The following is a 19,417-nucleotide window of genomic DNA, read 5'->3' as shown; positions in this document are numbered from 1 at the left end:
GCCTGGCCGGCGCCGGTACTGATCAATGAATTCTGGGATTACCAGAAGATGTACATTGAAGGATGATTTACCAGTCCCAGGTCGGATCATCTAGAAATTCCCTGTACAATTTCAGCTAATCCCGATCAGTAACGGAGTAGCAACCAGGAGTGGTCGCTCAAGCTCAAGCTCAAGCCCAAGCTGACCTGACAAGTTATGCGCCATAGATTGGAACAATGTCCGATAAAAAATGGCGGCTGGGGCAGAACTTTTCATTGCAGCGATTACAAAAAAAAGCTTTTACAACTTTCGAAACATGGGGTCTTGCATTGTCATGAAACAAAAATACTATGTCATGAAGATCTTCATATTGCGTCCGCTTTTCATGCAATACTCTGTCCAAACGCAGTAAGTGTAATCTGTATATGGCACCAGTGATGGTGTCGCCTAATTTGAGCAGCTCATAATAAATAGGACCCAGTTGATCCCACCACATGCACTTTTTTCTGTTGTCCGGAACGTATTTTGTAATACAAAAAAAAGTTCCCAAATTTGAGCCGCGAAAACCACTTGATGCATGATTACTCAGCATCTTTTTTTCGTCATTTTTCATTTTACATAGTTTAATAAGATACTTTAACATAATAAAAATCCACTATTATTAGTAAAGCGGTAGTATTCAACCAAATTTTGTTTTGTATTTCTTCTATTGAAAAGTTTGTGTTGTTTCATAGAATCGAGTCGAACAACTTAAGAAATGGAAAATGAGGAACAAAAACAATATTTTGTGAAAATCAAAAAAAAAAATATTTTCGTTTAATACTCTCCCATCTTTACTCATAGTGCAATAAACTTTATCCGTTGTAAGTTGCAACATCTCAGAAAAAAATAATATTAAGATAAGCCCTATTGGAGAAAGTTGATGTGTTCAAGATATAAGGAAAAAGTTTTTTTTTCAGTGAATACATTTTCCACACAGGTTTAAACGTTATCTAAAACATTAGTTAAAGCTCCAAATCAATCACCAAATAAAAACAAAATACACAAGTTGATTTATTTAAAAAATCTTGACTTTCCGGTCCGTAGCGAATCAAATATATTTTCATACATTATCAAGATGGAAATATATTCAGAGACCTTGAATTATTTATAAAAAATCATCCAGCTGACGTTAATCGACGTATTTATGTTTTTTGCCAACTTTTGTTTTGGAGAGGCGTAACTGTGCGATACTTAAATTGAGCTTCGGTAGAAAGAGAAACGAATGAAGGAAGGGATGATGCCCATTCGCACCGACAGTGAAAGTTGTGTGCTAGAATGTGAAGTTTACAGCAGTAGAGGGCTCGTCAGTGAATGCACACATTTGATTTCAATTGAATTGAATGAAGTTTTACAGTACTGGCCTTGACAACCTCAGAAAAAATTACTTTACCCTATAACTACGGAACCGGAAGTCGGACCCGGATGAAATTCAGTATGCGACCGAAAGACCTTTCAATTGAATCTAAGTTTGTGGAAATCGGTCAAACCATCGCTGAGAAAAGTGAGTGAGATCCATTTTGGTATATATGACCACTATTTCCGGTACTTCCGGAACCGGATACCGGGAACCTGGATAGCCGGAATCGATTTGTTTAGTTGCCTACTAATAATGACAATCGATTTCGATGTCGATGATCGATGTCCAGCCAGCGACTGGCACCATTAAAGAAGGTGACAAGCGATTATAAATACACTCTCCTACTCAATGCTTGATCGGAGAACTAGGTATAAAGCGAGAAGACTAGTGTTTGATGGACAGAGAAGATGTTTGAATATAAGGTATCGGTCGGGTGACGGCCAGGATGTAGACCATGTTCGATGTACACGCTATTTTGTCTGTTTGGCGTTTTAGAGTGACTAAAACAAGATTCAGAGTGGCGAAATGGTAGCGCGTATGCACGGGATGCATTAGAACGCAGGTTCGAGTCCTGTCTTTGAGCGTATTTTTTTTCCAAAAATTCATCTTTTTCTGTTAGTTTTTCATTGATTTGCTTCTCCAATATATGTTTCCGCTCAGTCATTGCCAAAACTGAATTTTTTTTACATTTTTTTGTTTCGCCGGTTTAAGTAGCGGTGCACAATATTGAACACACTTTACCCTATAACTTCGGAACAGAAAGTCGGATCCGGATGAAATTCAGGAATTCCGTATGGGACCGAAAGACCTTTCATTTGAATCTAAGTTTGTCAAAATCGGTTCAGCCATCTCCGAGAAAACCTAGTGAGATTATTTGACACATACACACACACACACACACACACACACACACACACACACACACACACATTGCTCAGCTCGATGAACTGAGTCGAATGGTATATGTCACTTGGCCCTCCGGGCCAATTTTCACTAGTCGCTTTTTCAAGTGATTGCATAACCTTTCTATATGAGAAAGGCAAAAAACAATTCTGTAAGTCTATTTTAGATAATTAAAATGATCGTATCTTATTTTTTCAAAACAGATTTTATCGAAATATTCCCCATACCAATTAGAATTATATCGAGATGAAAAAAATCTACCACGAAAAATAAAGCATGATAAGCGATTTGACTTTGTTTTGTTAAAGCGTAGAGCCACCTTGAGCTAGTTTTAAGCTTGATCAGTATCTAACTAGGAAAACAAATTGAAAAATTACATGTGAGTACAACTATGAAATAAAAATAGTGAAAAGCTCCTATCCGAGGAAAACATGTTGCCAATTAAACTACACTGAACACTGAGGTCTCTTTTTACGCGAGAGATACGTACCGCGCAAGAAAACGCGTAACTTCGGAATTCCGCACTAAAAACCGCGTAAATTCGGGAATGCGCGTGAAAAACCGCGTAACTTCGGAAATCCACGTAAAAAACCCTCCAAACTGAAGATAAAAAAAATTTGATGCCAAATATCTGAGAAATGTATGAAACGTGTAGATCTGGTGTAATCTCAAAAAACAATTTTTTTTGTGAAAATCGACTTTGGGACATAGAAAAAATTTGAGGCTTAGAAAATCGAAAATTATTTTCGATGCCGAAAAAAAACAGCGTAACTTCGGAAATTCGCGTAAAAAAACCGCGTTATTTCGGAAATCCGCGTGAAAATAAACTGCATTGAAAAAAACCGCGTTAAAAGAGACCCCAGTGTACTCTGCATGTGAAACACTCAGAGAAACAGTCTAATTGAACAAAAGAACCGAACATGTTAAGCTGTGCTCGGGTACCACGTTATAGTCACTTTAGTCTTATCTCGCAAATCATCTGTCAGCATATACTACACGTCGCATCGCAAGTATATTTTTTCACTCTCCGCTTTACCGTCAGTTACAGATTTGAAATTTAGGTAGCAAAAAAGACAAACACAAAGTATAAGTTTATCAATACTGATCATATTTCAAACATGATTTAAAATTAGTTACCATGAAAATGTCACTCTTTATACCCCAGGAACAGATGGCCGGCCATACGAGATATTTCTTCGCGAGCTTCGATAACTTAATATACTAGAATGTATCTGCTACTTTTCCCTTTTCAGTTGCTGTATGTTTCTCTATACCGCAACTTGGAAGGAAGTTTTATTCAAAAGATATTTTCATTCGGGCCTATTTGCGTACAAGCTTTACGTGGCCGATCGAGCCGATTTTTTAAATAATTTTTTTTTTGAGTTGGATCTCGTTGTCACCCTTTTTCTAGGGGGAGAGGAGCTTCCATTTCCCTCCTGCGAGGATTGAGGGGCACTTCATTCGTGGTTCGTCTCGTCATCCATTGTCGCATCGGTGGTATTGTTGATGATTTCGTTGCTAGTTGCTGGAGATGCGCTTTGTTATACATTGTTTGCAGTTGCTGGTTGGTTGGATGGTAAGTTATAAACTGCTGCTGGTGTACTTTGTTCTCTAGGGGATACGTTGGATGGTTTCGTTGAAGGGGATGCTTCATTGTTGTTGGCGGCTGTCACAGGTGTACTGGGGTTGCTTGGGGTTGGTGTGAAGGAAGCACCGTTGTCCTTTGGTGTGGTTGTCTCCTTGTCCAGTTTTTCACATGGCTTACCGTAGTGAACAGCTTTTTGGCAATATTGACATGTGGCCATCTGATTGTCATTGGTAACAAGTGATTTGCACGGAATTCTTGTATCTTGACCGAATATCACATAAGAAGGTATAGGCCTCTTCAAGTGTATGCGTAATAAACGTACGCCATTTGGAAAACCGGGGTAAAAATTCTTCCACTTTTCTGTTACGATAGAGAGAATCTCTCCGTATTGGGACATAGTTTTGCGAATATATGAATCGGTGCCGCTTGAGGGAAGATCATGCACAGGCACTTCTATAGCACTATCTTCTATATATACTGAATGTTGTACTTAATGTTCTCGTGCTCCACATAGTGCACATTGTTATTGTTTTTTGTGAATTGAACTGCATTCAACTCTTTATAAAACTGGATGTAAACAACATTATTCCACGGAACGACCGAAATCAGCATTTTCGCGAAAAATTTAGTTGATTTGCTGATATTAGTTAGTTATTTTTTGAGACAACTAAAAAAATCTTACTTTTGCTAATTTAGATTTTTTATTCTCATTCCCTTAATAATAATAAAATATTTGTTGAAATGACTATTTTTTTAGTTGAATTCACAAATTAAACGTGCTGTCATTTCTTAGCTAAGGCACATTTCATTTCCATTCAACTAATATTTTAGTTGAATCAAAGAAATAAAATGTTGTTTTCAACCAATATGAATGGTTGAATTGGCTTCTGCAATCTGCAGCTATATGGCGCCCTGTCACCGAAACGGTAACACCGTAATGACTACTAGCCACTAGATGGCACACTACTGCCGACAAAATTTCAGACGCGGTTGTCTTTTCCATATTGGCAGGTATAAATACGATGTTGTATTGGAGAAAAAGACATAAACAAAACATAAACATCTTTTTGAATTTTTTTTTCTTCTAAATCACTGTTTTCTTCATTCTCACTGAAAACTTTGAGCACTCGGAAAACAAAAACCGAATACAAGTAGTACACCGGACGGCGCAGCTCGGAAGGTTTGAAGATGCAAAAAAATTTCATCACAATTAGAGTGAAACATTCGAAATTCACTTCACTGTTCCGCGTAAAAACATTATTACGCACAATCGCTTCAAGTGCGCACAGCTTCTGAATAAATACGATTTCCACTAACAGTTTACGACACTTTTGCATATCGGTTTAGAAATTTAAATAAAGATATATCGAACACATGCGAAAAACATCAAAACAATTTCCAAGCAGTTTCAACAAGACTGTCATTTTTAGCTTTTTAATGGATTGTTTTGCTTTGACACTTCTCATGAGTTTTTGGCTAATAAACTTGGTAATAATACCCATTTCAGTTTTGTTTTCTTTGTGCTGTCCTTCAGTAATGATGGTGATAGATAAATAGAAACAAATTTTCTGATTTTAATAACAAAATTAGTTGTCAATGAGAATTTTGTGTTGGATTGAAATATTGCTGGTTTGTGTCCCGGATATTCGCCAACTTAACACATTCTCTAAAAATAAGAGTTTTTTTAGCAAAGTAAATTCTCAATTTTAACTAATTTTATAGTTATTTTGGAAATTTTGTTGTTAAAATCAACTAATTCAAAAACAGTAATACGAATTAGGCGCAGAGCTAATTTCGGTCGTTCCGTGTCGTCTTATTGCATTGAAGTAAATGCACACGTTTAATGTCTAGACGCATCTGTTCCATAAGCAAACCTTGAAGTTCTCGTATCGAAGGTCGAATTTTGCACTGCCTGAAGTCAACAACAATTGTATTCTGTCGTGTCGGCGGTAGCTTTTGTTCGTTTGGTTCACTCATTTCGAGGTCGTTCTATTGTTCACTACACAATACTGTACTTGGTTTTTTCTGTCCCGAACGTAAGCGGTTTTGTTCTATCGACTGACTTGGATGAGATGTAAAAGCGAACTGGGGAAGGAAGTTGCTTAATGTCCGGTTTTCGATTTCTCCTCAATCCAGTCTACCTGTCTGTGACGTTCTTCGAACTTTGTTATTAAGTACAGTTGATTGGAGCACGGTTAATAAATTCAAAAACTTGGAGGGCGAGTAGCTCGGATTTTTCAATGCTCAAGCGTTGTTACTTTACTTGTTTCTTTGTCATTTTCACATTTGAAGAGTAAGTGTCATAAACAAATAGTAGGTATGATGTTAGATACATATATATTTTAAATAAGAGCTGTACAGGTTTTTTTTTCAATTCGCAATGAAAAACTGCGTCAAATTATTGTTGATCATTTTTTTCATCATTTTCATCATTTAATCATCCTCACATATATGTTTAATGACTATACAAAAGTAATTACCCGTATTACAACTTTTCTTTCCTTATTACGAGCTTTCGGTTATCCATTTTCGTTAATTATATTTCTCTGGAGGATTCGGCTCAAAAAACTAATATATCATAGTAGTATGTTATTAGTATGTTTGTATTGTCCCGGGTTGGCGGTTCAATGCATAGAGCACTGGTATTACAAACCAGTTGTAGTATGTTCGAACCCCGACCTGGAAGGATTCGTAGTGTCAGTAGGATCGTAGTACCAGTCATGCAATGGTTCTGTACACTCTGAATCGGCTGCGAAGTCTGTTGAAACAAAAGGTCCAATTCCACTACAGGAATTCAATACCAAGGCAAGTAGGTATGAATTTAAAAGTTGTGAGGTTTGCGCTCCTTAATTTCGAGCATAGATTAGACATTATTGAAACTTTGTGTATATATTATTCTTTATAAGAGACTGCTACAGAGTTAATTTGATGTCAAAATATTGAGTCATTCTTGATATATAATAGCTCAAAGAAGGACTATTTGAAGTAAATGAAGCTCACTGAACAATTACTGCAGAAGAAGTGATCAGTTCGACACCAGGGGCATTATTTATTAATAGATTTACAAAGGCGAGTGTATCTTTAGAAATGGGGCAAAAAACATGATCAAAAGTCGTTGTTTTTTGCTTGATTTGGCTATATGCCACAAACGATTTATTTTTGTTTGTTTCGACACTAGAAGTTCTATGATACTATTGTCTCTAAAAATCCTTCCGGATCGGAGCTCGAATACACGATAACTGGTTTTGGAAAAAAAAACCAGCGGCTTGCGCATTGAGCCGCCAACGTAGGACAACAAGGAAGGAACTAGATCAAGTCTTGGATACCGAGAATACAATTTTAGTTTTTTAATTATTACCTTTTTCATGTTTGGGCAATGATGATTTGATAAATTATCAACATCCTAGTAAAGCAACGACAAGGAACTTTAAACAAAATTATCGAACAGTAGAAAACCCCAACCCACCTGATCGGCAATGTCCTCCATATCCAGTGCATCGGTGTCCATCGAACTGCGCTGTTGATGCTGCAACAGTAAATTCTTCCTTCTGGACGTCGGGGTTAATTTCCCGTTATCGGTGAGACTGTAGGTACGAAAAGCGATTAATCAAGATTTTTACCTTGTCAATACGAAAGAACCAACGAAAAAAATTCACCTTGGTGTCATAATGGTGGTTTGCGATTCGTTCCAAATTCCGTCAGAGTTGTCCCGCGTGGCCAACGATTCCGACGAATGGAATGGGGAGTGCGATTTGATCGAAAGTTTTTCCTCTCTCGAAGGCGACGGAGGAGCTGTTATTATTTTATCGTCTTTGGAATCGGCTTCCAGTTCCTCCAGCAGTCCTTTTTCCTCCTCCGTGCTGGTTCGTTCATCCAGACTTATCGAGCGTTTGCGGAACGATTCCTTTTTGCGATCCGAATTTGCCAGACTGCCAATGAATACTCCTTCGTCTTTGATTGGTGTTTCGCTGAACTCTAGATTAGTGTCCTGCTGAAGGACCCCGCCGGGAGATTTTAAATCTTCTTCGCTAGCCGAAATGAGAGCTACCGATGTCTTCTTTCGATCTAGTAGGATTTCCCCTTCGGAGAGAGTCTTCTGAAGTTTTTTCTTTTTCACCACGTTCGGCGATGGAACGGGCGACACTCGGGGTTTGAAATCAATGAAAATTTCTTCCTCCTCCTTGTTGTCTTTTTCGCTCTCAGAATCACAGGTGGAACAGCTTTCGTCCGAGGATGATTTGGTGTCGTCCTGCATGTCCATCGGTTGGATGTTAGGTGGAGTGATCGGACAAGGTGGTGGTGGGTGCGACGGTTGGGAATAGATTGGTGGTTGAGGTTTGACGAGAGGTTGAAATTGAGGTTGCTGCTGTTGAGCTTGGACCTGGGGTTGCTTTTGAGGTTGTTGGTATTGTTGAGCTTGGATCATCGGTTGAACTTTTTGAACTTGTTGGTGGGTTATGGAGTTTCGTCTGGTGAGGGTGTGGGTGTTTGGATCGACGTACGCATAGGAAGCCCTCCGCTGTTGGCTTTGCTTGTCTTGGTGTACCGTCACATGAGCAGACATTCGTCTATTGAGACTGTTGCTGTCGAAAGAATGGATATTCTGGTTAACGCTACCATTGGAGATCAGAACCTCCTGGGGAGGAAGTTTGAGCTGATCCTTGAAGATGATCTCGTGATGATAATGCGGATGATGATCGCGACGTGGCAATGTGTGAGTATGGAATTCTTCCGGTTTGTGATGGATGCAGACTCGCCTTGGGAGGCTGTGTGACTCAAATGTGTAGCCATTCTCGTGGCCATGGTAGTGAACCTGTTCGATGTCCCGGCGAAGCACTTGGTACGGTTCAGTCGAAAGAGTGTGACTTCCTCGGCGTGGAATAACGATACTGTCGTACATCTCGTACGGATAGGAACTGGTTTCGTAGGACGAACGGGATCCATCGGTTGACCGACACGACGTTGCACTGTCCTGCGAGTGATTCCTAGAGTGGGTCAAAACGTTATCTAGCGGATACGTGTCACTGCGCGAAGTCTCCGAGTGGCTCAGCTGAGATGGCGTTCGCGAAGGCATTTCGAAATGTTGCATGAGCGGTGATTTGGATGGCGGTGAGGTGATGATAAATGGCGATTTTGGTGGTTCTTCGGATTGAGTCCGATGAAGTATCTCATGTTCTGTGGGACTGCGTGCGTTGTGAGAGAAAGCCAATGAATATATAAGCAATCGTAAAAGTCACATCCCAACCAAACCCCCCGTGTTTGAAAGTTCGGATTTCAACACTTACGTCTTTGGTTCATCCTGCGTTCCATCGATGCCGTTCTCCTGCACTCGATCCGCCGCTTCGGAAAGGCTTTTCGTCAGCTTCCGTCCGTTCAGGCCGCCATTTGTTTGCGCTCCTTGGGAAACCATTCGCACCTGCAAAGGAAAAGTGACGAGAAAAATGAGTCCCTGTATTGGCCTTTGGTGGGTGACGACCGAATGTAAGCCAACTGCTTGGGGAACGATTTCATATACATATTTTTACATATTCCCGTGTGCTACCCCAGTTGAGCAAATGGTTGGAGCGTAAACACCATCTGGCTATTTATTGCTTCAGAACGAATCCACTTATCACGTTCTTTGCAGAGGATTCAGCGAGAAAAAGCACGGCAGTGTGTCTGTGCGTGAAAGTGGGTGTTTGGATGGAAAATGATGAAAATATTCACTATAAATCAGAAACAGGTTGTGTGAAATTTATGTTTATTTTATGCCCGTTAAGCTGCTTTTAAAATGAATTCAAGAACAGTATGAAGCCATAGTAAAATTTGGCGGATTCATTTCGATATTTGGACTGAAAATGGAGAGCAGATGTAACTGGGGTAGAATGAAACAAAGTAATAATGACAATAAGAGCAGATGTATTTTCTTCCTCAATAAAAAAGGGAAATGAACGACAAAGCTGAGTATCATATATAAAAGACTGCTTTGTTTTTAGTAAATTTCCTCTCTAGTGTTATTTAAAATAAAACTAGGAAAAACTGTATTCGAGCTCAACTCAGTTCTTCCATTCGGCTCATTTATTGGAACTTCTGATTATAGTTTCTCTGTTTAATGTCTCAAAGAACTGGACGAAAAGTGCGATTCGGTGTTTTGTTACTTTGAAGTAAAACCATTACGTTACGTCAATTATGTTATTATATTTTAGCCCCTGGAATAAATCGGTTTTTATCATATTTGGATGAATGATTAAGTTGTTTTTGTTGCATTTTATTACATTGAATATTCTAGTGTCTGGAATACAAATGTATTTATTAAAGGAACTGCTTCAACCCAAGATTTCAGTTTGTTTGATGGTAGATAGAAGACAAGAACAATATATTAATATTTTTTGCAGCCATGGTTTCACGATTTGGAAGCTGAACAGCCATAATATTTGATAAGTTTCACGAACATTTTTTACAACCAATTCCCATTTGAACCATATAAAAGAGATTGGAGTCCTTGAGAAGCTGTTTTCGTTAATCAGACCGAAGAAATTATTTTAAATAAAAATTCCCAAAAATACGATTTGCCAAACGTACTGACAATACAGAAGATACATTTTTGAAAGTTTACAATCGAAGAATTTGTTAAACAAAAAATATAGAAAAAATGTCATACGAAACAATTACAAATGTTTCTGTGAATCGTTTGAATACCGATTTGCGTTGAAAAATATAAAGACTGTCCCAGAAAGTATAGACGCACTTTGATTTCGCTGTAAATAATTCACAAGTGTTAGATATTCAAATTTTATTCGATATACTGATAATATTAGACTACAACAATAAAATATTATTCTCAACATTTGCTACTTAGCCATTGTAGACTAGCTGGCGCAACTTCTTGCGAACGTTCCTCATTAAATTCCATACAGACTTCTTTGCGACAAGTTTTGATACTTTTTTCCAATCTTTTTCGAACTATTGAATGGTTTCGGCTGCCGAGACATGTTTCCTAAAATATGCCTTCGTTAATGCCCTAAATTCCTCAATTGGTCGAAGTTGTGGGCAACTTGGGATGTCTTTTGGGACAAAAGTGACATTTTTGGTAGTATACCATTCTACCGTTGATTTCGAGTGGTGGCAAGAAGCAAGATCTTGCCAGAAGACAACAGAATCCTTGTGGCTTCGAATCATGGGTAGAAGTCGTTTTTGTAAACATTCCTTGATGTATATTTGGCTGTTCATTGAAGCAGTGGTAATGAAGGGTTTCAAAATCTTACCGCAGCTACAAATTGCTTGCCAGACCATAGCTATCTTATCCAATTTTTCGACTTCAATCGATGTCTCGGACACTTGCCCTTCTCGCACCGTATTATATTGTGGTTCCGGTAAGGATTTGTAATCGAGTTTCACGTAGGTTTCGTCGTCCATGATTATGCAGTTCAAATTTCCAGCAAGACTCGTATTGTACAGCTTTCGAACCATCGGCCTGATCGATGCTTCTTGTTTCGGACTACGTTTTGGTTGTTTCTGCTTCTTATAGGTTTGAAGATTCAAACGTTCTTTAGCACGAAGAACATTTGACTTCGAAGTGCCCACTTTTTGGCCACATCCCGACCTGAAACCTCCTTCTTTTGCTCGAACGCCTTCAGTATACGTTTATCCAACTGAGGGTTAGCAGGACCTTTTTTTCGATCCGTTTTCGGTTTGTTCTCAAAGGTATTATCCTCACCGAACTTCCTGATTGCATTTCGCACGGCTTTTTCACTTACTCCTTCCATTTTTGCTATCTTTCTCAGTGACAACTCTGTGCACCATTTGTACACAATTTTTCGACGTTGTTCTGTTGAAAGTTCACGTATTTCGAAACAAACTAATGAAAACGAATAAACAACTGCCCAAGTGGTTAGAGAAGAGTGTAAACAACAGGACGCAGCCATAAACAGATTCTAAACCATTGCGAAATGGCAGCGGTTTTTGGTTGCGTCCATACTTTCTGGGACAGTCTTTATGACATGCTGTAGCTTGGAATAGGCGTTTATTTCTCGAAAGAAATATATGTTTGGATTTTTTACAAGGATTAACATGAGAGCAATTCCAGATTTACCTGCCCTCGGTGTGAATTAAGAAATCAGAGCAGTGTGAATTAAGAAATATATTATTAAATAAAAAAATTCCAGATTTTGATTACAGAGAAGGTGGCCAAACCAAAATCTAATTCAAATTTAGATGAAAATTTGTACACCTTTTCAGTATGGCAAATCATTTGTTTTGCACGGAAATAGGCCATATGTATTTTCGCCTGCAATCTCTTCAAAACATTGTACATCGGAAACAATAGATTGTAGTCATCTAGGGTTTGGATAAATGGTTTCCACTACGCACCCATGTCTGTTTTTGATAATTTTTTTTAATTTTTACATTACATCTTCGACTGCATGGTAGTTCATGTTGAGTTGCCACGCCATTCTTCGTACGCCCAGAGCTTCTTTGTTTTGTTTTTGAAGGTTCAACTCTGCCAAAAACCTCACGTTCAAGGATCATATAGAAAGAATCCAAACAAAGTGTAATAAATTTATTAAATGTATATATGTATCCTCTTCTACACAGAAATTCTTAGTCTTAAGGTGAAATTCAGTGCCAAGACGTACGCGCCAAAGTCCACTGAACTTCACCTTAAGGGGTTATATACCTTACGGTTCGATAAAAGAAACCCATTTTTTCGATCATTCTAGTGAGTATGAAAATGATTTCATTTCTCTGAAGTAAAAAGCATCAAACTATACATGTTATTTTATGAAAATTTTTTTCACGTCACCTCTTCTTACGTAACTCTTTTTACGAACAAAATCCCAAATAACGTAAACTTTCTTTACGAACCACCTTTGTAAGAAGAGGTTTTTGCATACAATAAACTTCATTTCCGTCTCATTTATATTCTATGAAAATTTCTACAATATTTTTTATTTTCGAAACGGGTTTAATGAGTAGATGTCGAAAACGATGTTTGAGGTGGTTCTGAATTCCAATATGGCGTAGCCATCTGCTTCAGTATTTTATATACAGATTTTCACATTATTATGGCACTTGTTCAGCAGTTCCAACCGTCTTGATATTCTGAAACTGATTTAACTGGTATTTTAATTTTTCATTTAGCCAAATTTTGTGCTAGGTCACATAACCGATTTTGATATGTTTACGTTTCGTCTTTTACTCATCAGTGCATAGCAGTTCAAATTGAACTGCTTTATGCAAAACTCAAACCCTAAATGTTCCAATTCTGTGGCGGCCAGTAGTCGGTCGTCACTCGTTTTCGTCCGAGACGTCAGATAGGATATGGCACCTAGTGTCATATCCTTAAAGGGTCACAGAAATAGTGTGGACTTTGCGTTTGCTTAGTAGTTCAAATTGAACTGTTAGGCGGAGATGGCGGTTCAATTTGAACTGCTTTAAGCACTGATGAGCCGAAGGCGAAACGAGAAGAAGTCGAAATGATTCCAAACTGTTTCTAAAAATATCGTGTGTTGTCTCATAGTTGGCATTAGGCCCTTTTTAAGACAAATTCTGACATTATGAACCTGAGAGTTGGATTTTTTTGGGTTTTGATTGCTGTCGTCATTGCTAATTTATGGGATGAATAAAGGACCAACGATAGGATGAATATAAAACCTTTGAGATGCAATTAGGAGCACAGTAGTGAACATATCAGAAGTGTTTTTAGCTGATTTTTTGAATATTATTTTAATTACAGAGGAATGTGAATCAATTCCCAATTTTAAGCATATAAATGAAGCAGAAATATGAAAAAAATTGTATTGATTTTAGTGGCTAAATCAGGTTTTTAAGGTAACGTCCTTAACAATGGGATGAAATAGGGAGCCCTTACCCTATATAAAGGTTAGGCATGTTTCTAACTTACATCACCCTAGAAGTTGGATCCGGATAAAATTTAACCTGATTCAATAGGAATATAAGAGACATATTTTAATCGAAGTTCGACTAGTTTAGCTACAATATTTTCAGATTGAATTTTTAATCTTTTTTTTACAGCATGTAAATATTTTTTGCAGTTTTCAATAACATCATTATACCACCGGTACGATATTACTGAGCTACTGGTAAAAATTTTATATGTATATTTTAAATAAACTTGAATCAATTCAATTTTTTCAAACTTTTGAGCGCACATCCCGTAAGGTGGCTACGATTTGTCTCTACCTCAGCACCTTGTGTTTTCCAAACCGAACTTCGGTATTGGTTTTCGTTCTCTTCATTACGTGTGCGAAATCGAACACCACGCACAGCGTGCTTCGTTCCTAGAGTCGGTGTATTGTTTTGTGCGCTTCGGTGCGCTTTATAAAAAGGTTTGAAGTTTTGGACACACATCACCTTGTAATTCCAAAATCGGAGGTCAGAAACATTTCATTTGAATCAACGTTTGTAAGAATCGTTCAAGTCATCGCTGAACTCGTTACATTTTAGAGTTTGTTACCGCTTTTACCGATGCTTTCTGAACCGGAATCCGGGGATTGGAATTGATTTGATCCCCGAGCAACCTTGTAAAACTGCTGGAAATGTTCAACACTCTTAATCCTGTAATTTAGGAACCGGAAGTCAGATTCAGATGACATTCGGAAGTTTTATAAAAGACCGTAAGACTATTTTTTGAATCTCAGCTCTGAGAAAAGTGAATAAGTAAACTCAAAATTGGAAAATTTACATCAATCACCCTGTAATTCAGAAACCGGAAGTCCCGGGTTGGCGATTCAATGCTTAGGGTACTGATCTTACAAACCAGTTGTCGTATGTTCGAGCCCCGACCTGGAAGGATTCGTAGTGTCAGTAGAATCGTAGCACCAGCCATGCATTGTTTCTGTACACTCTGAATCTGCTGCAAAGTCTGTTGAAACAAAAGGTCAAATTCCACTACAGGAATATAATACCAAGTTTATTTATTGAGTCAGATCAAAACGAAACTCTGGAATTTTTTATGGGACAGCAATACCTTTTATTAAAATCTAATATTGTGATAATCGGTTCAGCCATCTCCAAGAGAAGATAGTGCTTACATTTTCATTATTTGCACAATTATACTCTATAATTCCGGAACCAGAAGTCGGATCAAAACAAAACTCAATAAATTAAAAAGCATCGCTGTGCTATTCGATGATTTTCAATTTAATAGAAATAAAATCGTTTTCTTATTTCATAGAGTAATCAAAAGATTGGAATTCTTTTCTCAAGGCGGAAGGTATATAACCACTTAAGAACAAATGATTAATATATAAACAAATTATCATATAAGCAATGCTTTATTCAGAACCAATTTGGTCAAGTTATTGTTCCACCAAAACGCATCAAAGGCTTCATAATGAACTTTTGAAAATGATTTTGAAGCGTCCTCCCTGGTTTAGTATAAATGAGTTACACGGACTCGAAATAAAAAAGAACCACCAGTTGTAATGTCCTAAAATACTGTACGAGAATTGCGACCAAAATCAATGCAATCTTCGAATGAATCGATTCGCTCTTTGTATTAGTTAGTATATAAATTCCTATCCCCAATTATATTATACAAGTAATTTTCCCTACAAAAAATGATAGAATTGCGGAGGCAAATGATGATTTAATAGTAATAATCTAATGATGTATACAATAGGGTTGAAAAGTCACCATTTGTGACCGAACACCCAACTAAAATCTTGATTTTAATTATTTAACTCATATTGCAATAAACAACACAAAATAGAAAAGAAAGAAAATCTCTAAAGACACTGTACTTCGATACAACTTGAATTGTTGTTGTTTCTCAAGTAGAAAACTTATGTTTGCATAGTGGTGCATGTTGAACTGCTCAGTGGCGTAGTATTTCAACGTGAACTGCTTTGGGCTTTTTTCGACGGGATTGGACTTGCTATTAATGTATTTGCATGTACGTTTTTGACCTAATAAAACAATGCTCAAAAGTATTTTCGTGTTGAGTCTTTTCATTTTCTCACAACAGTGACCAAGCTCTTATGTAACAGACTGTACCTTTCTCCTAAAAGTAGTCGTTCTTGAAATATTCAGATATGAAAAGATTGTTGATATTCATGACGAAAAACTGAGGTTTTGTTAAATTACGATGAATGAATGATTATGAACAAAAGCATGTTTGGCTATTTTTGCATGTATAACGGAACTATTCAATAATTATTCATTGAATTTCATGTATATTCTAGGAGAAAGATCACTATGAGCGAACATATTGCTTGTTATATATTGAACCATACTCTGGTTATTAAATTACTACTTTTTTAACAACTAAATATGATTTAATCATTGCTTGTAATTTTTTTAGCTTCGACCTAAACATTCCTAATGAGTTCCAAATAAAATTATCGAAGTAAAAATTGAAAACATGTTTATTGAGTCAAAATTCTTTTAGTTGGTTTTCCAATTCTTGAAAAAGTGTTAATGTTCTTTTTAGTGTAATTGGACGAATTGGTTTCTCCCTACGTGAAAAATAATTGGTTTGCCAAACTGAACTCATTTGAAATGTTTCATCAAATTTGAATTATGAGATTTTTGATGATTTGTTACTCATTTCTGAAATTACTCATGAGTATCGCAGAAAATGTTTTCTATCATCAGCTGCTTGATTTACTAACACCGCGGTTTCCTGAACGATATTTTGGGGCTTAATGAGTTTAACGCACAGAGTAACAAGATTTTTTGTTAAGCTGTATTCAAGGTTAAACTTGGCTCATATTGAGTACATTTATTTGTGATAATCGTATTTGAATTTTCAGAAAGGTATAATTAGTTTAATAGACTCAAATGATTACAAATCATCAAATTATTGCCTTTGGTTTGAATATAATGAATTAATATTTACTTTGGTGTATCAACCAATGATGTATGTATTAACGATGTCTAACTGAATTCGATTCCCATCCCGGTACATAGAATCAAAAAGTTTTCCTGACCATAAAATTAAGTCTTTTTTAATCGACAAAATACGCAAATGTTTCCAGTATTTTTCCGCATTGAGTAGACCGGGCAAACGAGGCAATTACCGATTTATTTGCAAGAGGCCGACAGCAAGTCAGCGGATAGAGCATTCGACGAAACGGCTTCCGACCAAATATCCTATTGCTAGGTGTTATTTGGGGAGCGGGTCATTTCGCCGAAAGCCATTTTGCCGAAAGTTGTTTCGCCGAATGCCATTTCGCCGAAAGTCGTTTCGTCGAATGGGTCATTTCACCGAAAGTCGTTTCGCTGGAAGGGTAATTTCGCCGAAAATTCATTTCGTCGAAAGGATCATTTTTTTAGGGTCAAAAATATGTTTTTGCTATTATATCTCTGCATGTGGCCACATAACCGAAGAGAAGATGGCTCTGCGGCACAAAGCCGCCGAGGCGACGCCAGCTGAGTTGGCCGCCGACCCGCCGTGGCGAAGCCGCACTAGATATTTTTTCATCTGAACTCAGTTATCGGAAAATTCCGTAAATTGCATGATAGCTACACTAATAAAGTCAACAAGTTATTTTGGGAATTCCATTCTGAGGATCATGAATAAACCTACAAAAATTATTCAAGTCTCTGGATCATATCAGAAGTACGAGGTGAGGTCAACAAAACGGGAGTAAACATAATCATTTTTTAATTGTCTTTTTTTATCAATTCCAATTATGATATTAACACTAATGACGAAATGGCATTCGGCGAAACGGCTTTCGGCGAAATGGCTTTCGGCGAAATGACCCTGATCCGTTATTTGGGGCTAATTTTTGGATGACTACTTTGTGTAGTAATTTCGTTCATTTAACGCTTGGCACGCTGTACTAACTTAAAGAAGACAACCATTAGCCGGGTTAAATAAATAATAATACATAAAATTCATAAAATAGTAGCTTAGTTTTTGAAGCTCAACGCCTGAGTAAAAGTATTATGGCATTTTTTTTGTTCCAATTAGAGAGGATTTAACGTTAAGGTCATTCATGGGAAGTTTTACGTTAAGTTAAAGAAGCTAGAAAACGTTGCATGTGATGATTTTTTTAGATTGAGGGTTACAAATCATATGAGTTATGTTGTGGAAATTATGAATGTTTAAAACCGTTAAAAGGGTTAAATTCTTGCGGTAACCTAGTTACGATGCGTTACTTTTAAGATAGTTATAGGTGTTTCGAAGTGTTATATACGTCGCTCTTTTATGAGTTAAAGACGTTACGAAGTGTTACTTTTTGTAAGTTATGACGAAGCGTTACATGCGTTACTTTTTAGTGCGTTACAAGCGTCAGTTTTTTGTAAGTTTGAAGCGTTACGAAGCGTGACATGCGTTAATTTTTTGTGAATCATAGGCGTTACGAAGCGTTACCTGTGTTACTTTTCAGTAACTTATAGGCGTCAGGGAGCATTCCGAAGCGTTACGTTTTTGTAAGTTTTAGGTGTTACGAAGCGTTACATTTTTGTAAGTTAAAGACGTTACGAAACGTTATTCGCTTGTAAACTACAAGCGTTATATGCGTTACTTTTTATAAATTTTTGGCGTTACGAAGCGTTGCTTGCGTACGTAACTTTTTTGTGAGCTATAGGCATTACGAAGCTTTACATGCATTACTTTTTATGAGTTATAGACGCTACGAAAAGTTACAAGCGTTACTCGTTAGTAAATTACAAACGTGACGATGCGTTACTTTTTAATAAGTTTCAGGCACACCGAGAATTAGGTACATAGGTAATATTATTCAGTTATATTATTTTATATTCTGAGGGCCTCTCCCGAAACGAAATCCGTGGTACGGGCCTAACTATCACTATACACTATGAATAGGCTTCGAAGTTTGCTGAAACAGGATGTTCTAATTCCATAAATGGTTATAGGTAATAGGCTTTGCTTTACGGAAATTATCTCCGATCGGAAAATATGATTTTCTTACTGGTCCGACACAGCAAACAATAAAACAAACCCAATCAGAACGATTATCTGGTGCTACACAGAAGTCTCACCATTCTTTGGGAATTGAGGATTTTCAGATTGCGATTTGGAATAAAGTTTTCCGAGCTTCTGTTTGTTCATCCATGTAGTTTGTCTATGTAATCTGATTCAGATTGAATTACATTTCTGTTGAAGAAGCTACCAACAAGGTATAAACCAAAAAGCCGAAGCCGCTTGTTGAAATTACTCTAGAACTTTCTTGAGCAAAACAAAGATCCACATGCCAGCGGGTAGGTAAAATTTATCGTCAATTGCAAACCAGTATCCAATCATAACCTGATTGGATACTGGCGGCGATGCTATCCTGAGTTCGAAAATGCCAAGAATAAATTTTCTCTACGAACAATAACGAACCCTTTTTGGGATATTCTCGTGGGAAAACTAATAAGATTCCGGCAACAATACTTTCGGTAATGAAATATGGATGCTTTTGTTTCCGTCCGGCTGCAAGCATTGCCGTTTACGGATTACTGTGTGATGCATGTGTATGAGATATAATTTTGAGACCTTTCTTAACTGTTGCTCAATCGATGCGATGATTTATACATACTGCGGTAATTGAAAATTTCGATAAGCTTGTCTCGCTAATTGCATGATAGCGTTG

General features: G+C 37.4%; 1 protein-coding gene across 9 annotated transcripts in view; it reads right to left on the bottom strand.

The window, feature by feature from the left end:
- The window catches only part of LOC131431442 (uncharacterized), a 400,265-nt gene that overhangs the window by 47,602 nt on the left and 333,246 nt on the right, over nucleotides 1-19,417 (bottom strand). For 7 of the 9 annotated variants that reach the window (XM_058597155.1, XM_058597156.1, XM_058597159.1 and 4 more), the window contains 3 exons: nucleotides 9,155-9,285; nucleotides 7,526-9,052; nucleotides 7,336-7,453 (listed from right to left, as the gene is read on the bottom strand). In XM_058597155.1, coding sequence (XP_058453138.1) covers nucleotides 7,336-7,453; nucleotides 7,526-9,052; nucleotides 9,155-9,285 — 1,776 coding nt within the window. The remainder of the gene's footprint in view (nucleotides 1-7,335; nucleotides 7,454-7,525; nucleotides 9,053-9,154; nucleotides 9,286-19,417) is intronic. The other 2 variants (XM_058597160.1, XM_058597163.1) reach the window with 2 other exon arrangements.

This window comes from Malaya genurostris, chromosome 2 (assembly GCF_030247185.1).
Source record: "Malaya genurostris strain Urasoe2022 chromosome 2, Malgen_1.1, whole genome shotgun sequence".
Classification (NCBI taxonomy): Eukaryota; Metazoa; Arthropoda; class Insecta; order Diptera; family Culicidae; genus Malaya; species Malaya genurostris.
Note: the sequence above shows the minus strand (reverse complement) of the source record. Positions and strands in the feature narration are given on the sequence as shown.